The 11,197-nt window shown below is 46.6% G+C and overlaps 1 protein-coding gene across 1 annotated transcript in view; it reads right to left on the bottom strand.

Annotated features, from left to right (window-relative positions):
- Positions 1 to 5,826: 5,826 nt before the first annotated feature.
- The window catches only part of nxn (nucleoredoxin), a 225,566-nt gene continuing 220,195 nt past the window's right edge, over positions 5,827 to 11,197 (bottom strand). Inside the window, exon 8 of the mRNA XM_060848012.1 lies at positions 5,827 to 6,599. Within this exon, the coding sequence (XP_060703995.1) occupies positions 6,417 to 6,599 (183 nt within the window). The 3' untranslated portion in view covers positions 5,827 to 6,416. The remainder of the gene's footprint in view (positions 6,600 to 11,197) is intronic.

The following is an 11,197-nucleotide window of genomic DNA, read 5'->3' as shown; positions in this document are numbered from 1 at the left end:
GGTTATTCTTCGGAGGGTTGGTGTGGACTTGTTGGGTCAAAGGGCCTGTTTCCACGCTGTAAGTAATCTAATCTAAAAAATCCAAAACCTTCCCACCCAGCCATTTCTTCATGCACCAGCTGTGGCACAGACGATCCCACAATGGGCTGTCCATTCACCTCAGGGTCCCCAACTCCAGGGTAAGACTGACTCATCCTCAATATAACCACACGGCCTCAACATTGACTTCACCAGTTTCCAAATCTCCCCTTCCACCTCATCCCAGATCCAACCTTCCAACTCAGCACCGCCCGCTTGTACTGTTTACCTGTCCACCTTCCCCACCAACCTGTCGCGATCCCACCTACCTTTCCCCCATCCCCAGCTTCCCCCTCCCCTATTTATCTCTCAGCCTCCTCCCCACTCCTGATGAAGGGCCCTGCTGAAGTGTTGACTCTCCTGCTCCTTGGATACTGCCTGACCTGCTGTGCTTTTCCAGTGCCACACTTTTATCGACTCAGACTCCTCCTCATCCTGACGGGGCTGCCCAGGATGAAGAGGTCAAGAGAAAAGGAGTGCTGATTGGCTGGGAAAGGTGACTCAGATTTGCTGAGGTGTTGCCGTGGAGAAAGCAATGGGGAATGATAGATCCCGGAGTCCCCAGAAACTCAAAACGCTTCATCAATGAGTGAGCAAGATTCATGTTCTATAATACTGACTGAGTTTGCATGCTCCTGCAACACACAGACCAGTACAGCACAGCAACAGACCCTTCAGCCCACATATCCATGCCAAGCACAGCGCCATACCATACTAACCCCATCTGTCTGCACATGGGCCATATCCCTCTATTCCCTCAGTTTCGAGGAAGGGTCATTTGACCTGAAACATAACTCTGACCTCTCTCCACGGACGCTGCCAGGTCTGCTGAGTTTTTCCAGCAAATTCTGTTTTGGTATCTTTCTATTCCCTGCCCGTTCATTTGTCTGAGTAAATGTTGCTATTGTATCTGCTTTTACCACCTCCCCTGGCAGCAGGTTCCAGGTACATACCACCCTCTATATAAAAAAACTTGCCTCGAACATTTCCTTTAAACTTACCCCCTAAACCTATGCCCTGTGGTACTTGTCATTTCCACCCTGGGAAACAGGCTCTGACTATCTAAACTATCCATGCCTCTCATCATTTTGTCCATGTCTATCAGGCCCCTGCTAAGATTTAATGAAAACAATCCAAGTTTGTCCAACCTCTCCCTCTGATTAATCCACTCCAATCCAGGCAATATCCTGGTAAACCTCTTTTGTAGCCTTTCCATACCGTCCGAGAGGGCGGAGACTGGGACTGCATGCAATACTCCAAACGTGGCTGAGCTGAAGCTTTAAGCAGCGATATAAACACAATAATCAAAAGCCCCCATCCTCTGTCTAAGTTATCCTATAAAGCAAATCAGATGGCAAGATGTTTAAGGTAAAGAATTCGCTCTGGACTTGCTTTGCTCATTTATTGCTGTACCGAGGAGAGTTCCAGATGGTTGGTGTTGATGCTGCTTTGTCAAGGTTATATTGCTGTATTCCTGATGAAGGGCTGTTGCCCGAAACGTCGATTTTCCTGCTCCTCGGATGCTGCCTGAACTGCTGTACTCTTCCAGCACCTCTAATCCAGAATCACATTTCCAGCATCTGCAGTCATTGTCTTTACCTTTGTTCATTTATTGCTTCTCCCTGCATTAAACTGGAATGTTCCAGATACAGGAATTAGATCATAAAGCCAGCTATCTCCCCCACACCTTCACAGCACAATGTTGTTTTTAGCTGTCCTGTTTAAACTGGAATGGGAAAATCAGTGCTCTCACTCAAAAGCAAATAAAGGAAAAGTCCTTTATTTTGTTTTAAACACAGTGACCAGGATAACCATGGAATGTAACACAGACAAAGCAGCATCAACACCGACCATCTGGAACTCTCCTCGGCTCAGGTAATGAATGCATTCGATGCCCAGGGCTCAACCGATTTGGGTCATGGAGGGAGGAGGGGAGCATTAAACCAGAAACAGAAACTGCTGGAAGCACTCAGCAGATCTGGCAGCATCTGTGGGAAGGGAAATGGAGTTAATGTTTCATTACAGCACAGTTCCACACTCCCCCATTCTCCCTCCCAACCCCACCACAGATCTGGGCATTGAGTGCCGAAATGTGCTTCGTTCTCCCACCCTGGACAAGTCTGACATTTGATGCCCATCACTTACAGCCTTTGAACTGCAGCTTGGTGGGCTAGTTGTCAGAGTGGTTAAGAGCCAAACCCCATTTCTGTGGAGTTGGAGTCATATAGAGATGTACGCCACAGAAACAGACCCTTCGGTCCAACTCAGCCATGCTGACCAAATATCCTAAATTAATCTGGGTGGGCCCATTTGCCAGCAGTTGGCCCATATCCCTCTAAACCCTTCCTATTCATATATCCATCCAGGTGCCTTTTAAATGTTGTAATTGTACCAGCCTCCACCACTTCCTCTGGCAGCTCATTTCATACACATACCACCCTCTGTGTGAAAAAGTTGCCTCTTAGCACCCTTTTATATTTTCCCCCTCTCACCCTAAACTTATGCCTTCTAGTTTTGGACTCCCCAACCCTGAGGAAAATACCTTGGCTATTCACTCTAACCATGCCCCTCATGATTTTATAAACCCCAAAAAGCCCCTCAACCTCCCATGCTCCAGTGAAAGAAGTCCCAGTCTCTCCTCATTAACCCTAATCCTCCAGCCTTGGTAATGTCCTTGCACATCTTTCCAGTTGAACAACATCCTTCCCATAACAGAGTGACCAGAATTGTACACAGTACACTATAAGGTCATCCCTCAGCCTCCAACGCTCCAGAAAAAATAATCCCAGCCAATCAGCCTGTAAGCCAAGAGGAGGGTGATAAACTTCCTCCTGTAAAAGCCATTAGTGAACCAGGTAGGGTTTTGTTTTACGACAATCGATGATAGTCTCATGGTCACCATTACATCACCCACATTTATGGACTGAATTGAAATTCCCACAGCTACCCTGACGGGATTCAAAGCCACTTTCTCAGAGAATTAGCATGGGCCTCTCGGTAACTCATCCAATGACATTATCCCAACAGCACCATCTTTACCACTACAGTGTTGACCCTGTAGTGAGCTGTGCAAGTTCGGTGGATTGGCAATGCTAAATTGCCCATGGCTTCCAGGCATGCGTTGGTTAGCCATGGGAAATGCAGGGTTATAGGGTTGGATCTGGGTGGGATGCTCTTCTCAGGGTGAGTGTGGACTTGATGGGCCAAGTTGTCTGCTTCCACACTGTAGGGATTCCATGGTCTGGTGATGAGACTGCGCAGATCAGCAGAAACGCTACCAGTGCCAAAGTACAAATACCAATATGGCACTAAACTCTCTTCATTTTACTAATTATTCATCGATAGTGAAACAGGAGTCGGCCATTCTGCCCTTCAAGCCTATCCCCTTATAGAGGTTTATAAAATAACAAGGGATTATAGATAAGGTGATTGGCAGGAGCATTTTCCCTGGGGTGGGGGGATGTTCAAGACAAGGGGCATATTTTTAAGGTGAGAGAAGAAAGATTTAAAAAAGACAAGAGGGACAATTTTCTTAAACTGCAAGTGGTCCGTGTGTAGAATGAGCCTCCATAGGAAATGGTGGATGCGGGTAAAGATACAACGTTTAAAAGACATTTGGAGAAATACATGAATAAGAAGGCTTTGGAGGGAAATGGGCAAAGGATAGGCTGGTGGGACTAGTTTAGTTTGGGATTACTCTTGGCGTGGACTCGTTAGGCTGCAGGGTCTGTTTCCGTGCAATAGGACTCTATCACAGTCTGAGAGGTTATGGCTGATCTCCATCAGACTGCCTCAATTCCATATCTGGGGTTATACCTTGGTCAAGGAAAGGTTCTACTGGTCTCAGATTTTCAATTATGAAACTATGCCGTAGGAAGGATGTCATTAAACTGAAAAACAGTGCAGAAGAAATTTACAAGGATGTTGCCTGGACTCAAAGCTCTGAGTTATAGAGAGAGGTTGGACAAGCTAGGACTTTTATCTTTAGAGCATAGGAGACCGAGGGGGGAACCTTATCGAGGTATACAAGACCATGAGAGGCATGGATAGGGTGAATGCAGGGTTGGGGAATCGGGGACCGGAAAGCATCAATTTAAGGTTAGAGGGGAAAGAATAAAAGGGAACCTGAGGGGCAACATTTTTTACACAGAGAGTGGTACGTATATGAAATGAGCTGCCAGCAGAAATGGTTGAGGCAGGTACATTAACGACATTTAACAGGCATTTGGACAAATACAAGAATAGGAAAGGTTTAGAAGGAAATGGAGAAAATGAGGACTGCAGATGCTGGAGATCAGAGCTGAAAATGTGTTCTGGAAAAGCGCAGCAGGTCAGGCAGCATCCAAGGAGAAGGAGAATCGACGTTCCTGAAGAAGGGCTCATGCCCGAAACGTCGATTCTCCTGCTCCTTGGATGCTGCCTGACCTGCTGCGCTTTTCCAGCAACACATTTTCAGCTTAGAAGGAAATGGGCCAAGTGTGCAGGGAAATGGGGTGAGCGTGGATGGACATTTTGATCAGCATGGACCAGTTTAGGCTGAAGTGTCTGTTTCCGTGCTGCAGGACTCTATGTCTCTGAGCGAACAGGACACATTTCTGTGAGAGACAGCTCCCACTTCGAGAGCTCTTTAGCGTGAAGCTGCTGGAAGTAATGCTTTAGGTTTTGAGCTGGTGTTGATGGACTGTACCTTTCGGACTATAGGAAGCCTTTTTGTTCCGGATTCATTGTCACGTCTTGCCACTGCATCGCTCTGTCGCACTGTCCTTGAGTACCACCTTCCCCCATGATCTTCACTGTGCAGGTATTGGTACAGGTCAAAGGATCTGCCAACAGCTCTTGTGTTGTCAGATGATGGGAAGACCAGCTGAACGACGAACCCAAATGGCCAAACATGGCTCACTTGCCTGCACACTGTAATTTAAACAGCTTTAGATGAGGTGGAAATACCATAGTGTCGTCAAAATAACACCGATGGGGGACAGAAAAGACAAAAGACAAAGGGAAGGAAAGGGAGAGACAGATAGATACTGATAAGGAGAGAGATACAGAGAAGAGGGAGAGAGAACAACTTAAAGAGACATGGAGACAGAATTAAAAAGAGTGAGAGCTTGGGTGAGGGGGAGGGGTGAGAGGAGAGACAGACATAGAAAAAAGCAGAGAAATTCATAAAATCCTATGGTGTGGAAGCAGGCCATTCAGCCCATCGGGTCCAAACTAACCCTCCAAAGAGCATCCTACCCAGACCCACTCCCTTCAACCCCCACCCCCACCCCGCATATTTCTGTAACCCTGCATTTGCCATGACCAACCCACCTAACCTGCACGTCTTTGGACTGCAGGAGGAAACCCACCCAGACACAGGGAGAATGTACCAACTCCACACAGACGGTCGCCCAAGGGTGGAACTGAATCCCACTGAGACACAATGTCGCCCTCTTTGTCAGACCATGACTTGGGGTCTCTTGGCGTAGTGGGAGTGAACCTATCTCAGAGCCAGGAGGCTTAGGTTTCAAGTCCTCCCTGCTCTGGGGGCGTGTCATAGCATCTCTGAATAGGTTGATGGTAAAATATCTCAGACAAAGTCTTCAGCTCAATTTGCCCAGGATCAAACACAGTTCACTACAGCCTCGCCAAGGCCACATTCCAACATTAACTAAGTAATGCTTCAGCAAACTGCAGGAAGCATCTTCGATGGAAGCCATTTTGTTTTCTGAACCACCAAAAAGAAATCAGGAAATAAAACAGAGCTATTTTCAATGCGTCTGCTGCCAGGTTTATTAGACTTATCTCACAATAATTTAAAACATTGTAACAGGACCAGATTACAATTTTTTTTTAAAAAAGGGAGAGATTAAAAGGGGTGCGGGGTGTAAATAAGTCAGTGGGGAACTCCTCAGAAGTACAAGATCATGATGGGTTGGTGAAGGGGGGGATTCGAACAGTGGGGTCGAAAGCCAGCCCAGTCTCAATGAGGTTGTCAGTGAAGGATCAGAGGCCTGTTTCAAAAACGAAAAGCTCTCAAGCTGGAAGGGATTGTAGGCCCGAGCGAGATTTAGGCCGGTGCATCAGAAATGTTAATGATCTGCCAGAGCTTGCACTGGAGCAAGCTGCCAACTGGGTTCATCGTTACAGGGTCATCCTACCCGGCCAGCTAAAGCAGAGAAAGGAGATGCCAACAAGCCTCCTCCAAGGATATGCTCGTGACCGCTGTGTTAGAACGAATGGAAATTCAATAGCTAGAAAGACCTTTTTTTTTGGTTTTGATTTTTTTTTGTTTAAATAGAACTTTTGAACGAAAATCAGCCGAGAGTGTTAAATATTCTTTCTCGTTGGCGACTTCAGATTGGCTCTGGTTTTAGTTTCTCTTTCAGGAATGCCTTCACAAACTCTTCCACAATCGCAGGCGTGATCTCCTCCACGTCTTTGACGTACTTGGCTCTCTGTGACATGTCCAGGATGGTGAGGAGCGGAGCAGACTCCGGAAGGTTCGTAAAATCCCGTAGCGATTCCGTCATGTCATCCTGCAGCAAAGGAAGAGAGGGGGAAATAGCGTCAGTGGTCGGGGGAGATGAAGACGGCACTGGCTCATGAGGATGGTTTTGGGATGCTTTCGCTACAACATGAACAACTTGCGTTTACAACAGCGTCTTAAGGACAAGCTACTGAGAGGCAGGCTTTAAGGGAGCGTCTTAAATGAGGACAAAGAGGGACAGCGATGGGGGATTTAGCCGAAGGGACTGCACAGATTGAGGCCTGGGAGATGACAGCAAGGTCAAGGGAAAGATAAATAAAACTAAGGATCCTGAAGAGGTCAGAATTGCAGGAGATCAGAACAAAACAAAATTCACTTAAGACAGTGACGAAGAGGAAGTCCTTCTCTCTGAGGGCTGGGAATCTGCAGAGTTTTTTACCTCAGAGGGCTGTCGAGGCCAGGTCATTGAGTATATTCAAGGCTGAGCTCGATTCTTAATCAGTAAGGGAAGCAAGGACTCAGGGAAAAGGAGGAAGGCCGAGTTGAGGATTATCAGATTGGGCATGGAATGGTGAGGCAGACTTGATGGGCTGAATTACCTATTTCTGTCTCTATATCTCTGGCCACAGAGATCAGGGAAGTGTTCAGGGCCAGGATTTTCCCTGACTGGTTTTGCATGAACTGGATTTGATCAAGGTGTTGGCAAATCCAGTCACCTCCTGGCTGCTGTCTAGAAACAACTGGTTAAATGAGGCCACCATTGAGGCTGGGACCAGTGTTTTAATAACCAGCCACATTTTCTCAGGTAAGTCAATAACCAGAGCCTTAGGTAAATCACCATGGTCCTCCCAGATCAAAGAACTGCTCCCTCATTAGAGAGAGAGAGAGAGAGAGGTAGAGAGGACTGGTTGTGGTCTTATCTGAGGGTCAGCACGCCTCAGGCAATATAGAAACATAGAAGATAGGAGCTGGAGGAGGCCATTTGGCCCTTCAACCCTGTTCCATCAATCATCCTGCTCTCTCCCCATAATCTTCGACCCCGTACGCCCCAAGTGCTACATCTTGAATACATTCAATGTTTGGCATCAACTACTTCCTGTGGTAATGAATTCCACAGGCTCATCACTCTGTAGGTGAAGAAATGTCTCCTGATCTCCATCCTGAAAGGTCCATCCCGAATCCTCAGACTGTGACCCCCAGTTCTGGACACCCCCACCATTGGGAACATCCTCCCTGCATGTACCCTGTCCAGTCCTGTTAGAATGTTATAAGTCTCTATGAGATTCCCACCCATGTCTGAACTCCATTGAAGGATGAGGTTGGGAAGGAACATCCTTCATGGAACTGAACCCAGGCTGTGGCTGCCATTCTGCATTGCAAACCAGCAGTCCAACCAACTGAGCTAACCGACACCATTAAAACCAGACCAGCAAGTCATTGGTAAAGTGGGAAAGAATGAGAGTGCCATAACCAGCCACATTTTCTCAGGTAAGTCAATAACTAGAGCCTTAGGTAAAGTCACCATGGTCCTCCCAGATCAAAGAACAGTTTTCTCATTAGAGAGAGAGAGAGGGTGAGGGAGAGAGGACTGGTTGTGGTCTTGTCTGAGGGTCACCACGCCTCAGGCAATATAGAATCATAGAAGATAGGAGCAGGAGGAGGCCATTCGGCCCTTCGAGCTTGCTCTGCCATTCATTACAGCACTCTGGAACCCCAGTGTTGTGCAGCGCCTGGAGTGGGGGTGGCAGGTTTGCCTTGACAGGAGAGTCACAATGTCACTCGGGTGGCATCAGTCTTGGGTAGGGACTGGTGGAGACCCATGAAAAGGTGGGCAATTTTGTCATTGGTCTTCAGGTAAGTATGGGATTATCCACTTTGGACCATAAAGTTAAATACAGTGGATGTCCAAAGAGATTTGTAGGTTCAGGTGCACAAATCTTTAAAATGTCATGCACACTTGCAGAAAATAATCAAGAAAGCTAAAGGAATGATGGCCTTTTTATTTAGAGAACTCGAGCGCAGGGATGTGGAAGTTATGCTGCAGTTATAACTGGTGAGACACCACTTGGAGCTCTGTAAGCAGATCTGGGCACCACACCTTAGAAAGGTCTGACTGGCCTTGGAGAGAGTTAAATGTAGATTTACAAGAATGATATCTGGATGTCAAGGGTTAAGTTATGCGGAGAGATTATCCAAATTAGGCCTGTTTTCTCTAGAATTCAGAAGGTCAATGGATGATCTGATTGATATTTTCAAGCTTTAACTGGAAAACGATAGGGTAGGTAAAAACAAACTATTTGTACTTGTTGACAATTCTAGAACCAGGGGCCACAGTCTGAGAATTAGGGCCAGACTGTTCAGGTGAGGTGTTAGGAAGCACTTCTGGACAAAAAAGGTGGTAGATGTCTGGACGGTCTCTTCCACATGCTGGATGCTGGGTCAGTTGTTAACTCAAATCTGAGATGGATAATTTATTGTAAAGCAGAGAGATATGGGCCAAAGGCAGACATATGGAGTTAGGCCACAGATCAGCCTTGATCTCACTGAAAGGCGGAACAGGCATGAGGGGCCGAAAGGCCTACTCCTGCTCCGATTTATTTAGGGGGCAGCAGATGCTCCCTTCACCCGTCAGGCTGGCAGAAGGCTACAGGCTGAGTCAAGCTCTGCTGTCTGTGCCCAGCTCTCAGTCACTGGCACACAGCTCCCAGTGTGTACTTTGCTGGGTTCAGGAACCAGGCCAGTGTGAAAAGGAAATGTCTGCATTTGAGGAAGTTTAACGCTGAATACTGGCATTGGCAGAAAGCTACAACATTCTGATTCACATCACAATCCACTTGTGCCATGTAAAATACCCTCAGACCCATCTCTTAGCTCTTTACCGTTATGTATCCATTCAATAGAATATTTCTCAGCAATCAACATCAGATTATTTTTCAATAAAGCTGCAGTAATAACATTCCCAATCACTAATCCTGTGGGAGGTTTGAATGAGTCTCAATGGGAGAACACTCTGAGTAAAAGGATGACCCTTTAGAATGGAGATGAGGAAAAACATCTTCATCCAGAGAGTGGCGAAGCTATGGGATTCATTGCCATTAAAAGCCGGGGGGGGGGGGGGGTTGGGTCATTGAGTATGTTTAAGACTGACATAGATAGGTTCTTGAGTGTCAAGGGTTGCAGGGAGAAAGCAGGAGAATGGGATTGAAAAACTTATCAGCCATGATTGAATGGCGGAGCAGGCTTGATGGGCTGAATGGCCTAATTTCTGCTCCTTTGGCTGACAGTCTGTCAAAATATACTGGAGAGTGAGAGACAGATGGCCAGCCGGCAATCCGAGACTCCAAATGGCTCCCTTCAGCTCAGTGGGTTACACTTTCATCAAGTACAAATAGTTTATTTTTACCTACCTTATCGTTTTCCAGTCAAAGCTTGAAAATATCAATCAGATCATCTGTTGACCGTCTAAATTCTAGAGTCAGAAGGTTGTGGGTTCAAGCCCCACTATACAGACTTGTGCATACAAGTCTTGGCTAACACTCACATTGGGCTCCCAAGAGGATTTGTTAAGAGTTTCTGGGGAACCAAAATCTCAACCACGGATGGTGCCCCTCATAAGATCATTCAAGTGCATCAAACATCGAATGTAAGAGGAGGCCATTCAGCCCTCTGTGCCTGTTCCATCATTCAATATGATCATGGCTGTTCATCCAGCTCAGTACCATGTTCCACTTTCTCCCCCATACCCACTGATATTTTTAGCCCCAAGAACCGTATCTAAAACCTCTTCCAAACAATCAATGTTTTGACTTCAACCACTTCCTGCGGCAGAGAATTCCGTGGACTCCCCACTCTCTGGGTGAAGACATTTCTCCATATCTCAGTTTGAAATGGCCCACCCCATATCCTTAGACAGTGAACCCTGATTCTAGAGTTCCCGGTCATCATGAAAATCCTTCCCACATTTACCCTCTCTAGTCCTGTTCGAATTTTATACCTTACCATGAGATCTCCCCCCTCCTTCATTCTTCTAAGCTTTATTGAATGTCATCCCAACCAATCCAGTTTCTCTTCACAAGTCAATGCTCGCAATCAATCAGGGAAACCTTTTTTGTGCTCCCTCCATCCTTTCTTGGATAAAGAGACCAAAGTTGTGCATAATATTCCAGGTGAGGTCTCACCAATACAGCATGAAATCCCTACTCCTGTACTCGAATCCTCTCACTCTGAAAGCCAATATAGTATTTGCCTTATTCAGTGCCTGCTACATCTGCAAGCTTACTGCATTGGTAAGACAGGCACCACTGTCCTCTCCCAGGTCGGGGTGCCCAGCATCAGGGCATTAATCACTCAAAAAGTGATTGGAGAGATGATGGCCTAGTGATGTTATTGTTGGACTGTTAATCCAGAGACCCAGATAATGCTCCTGGGACTGGAGGGGGAATTAATACTCCATGAATTCATTGTCAATTGTCAGGAAAAACCCATCTGGTCGCTAATGTCCTTCAGCAATCTCCTGTTCTTACCTGGTCTGGCCTACACATGACTCCAGACCCACAGCAATGTGGTTCACTCTTGATTGGCTGCTGGGCGATTAGGGATGGGCAAATACTGGCCTAGCCAGTGAGGCCCTGATCCCGGGAATGAATA

This window comes from Hemiscyllium ocellatum, chromosome 31 (assembly GCF_020745735.1).
Source record: "Hemiscyllium ocellatum isolate sHemOce1 chromosome 31, sHemOce1.pat.X.cur, whole genome shotgun sequence".
In the NCBI taxonomy this organism is placed as follows: Eukaryota; Metazoa; Chordata; class Chondrichthyes; order Orectolobiformes; family Hemiscylliidae; genus Hemiscyllium; species Hemiscyllium ocellatum.
Note: the sequence above shows the minus strand (reverse complement) of the source record. Positions and strands in the feature narration are given on the sequence as shown.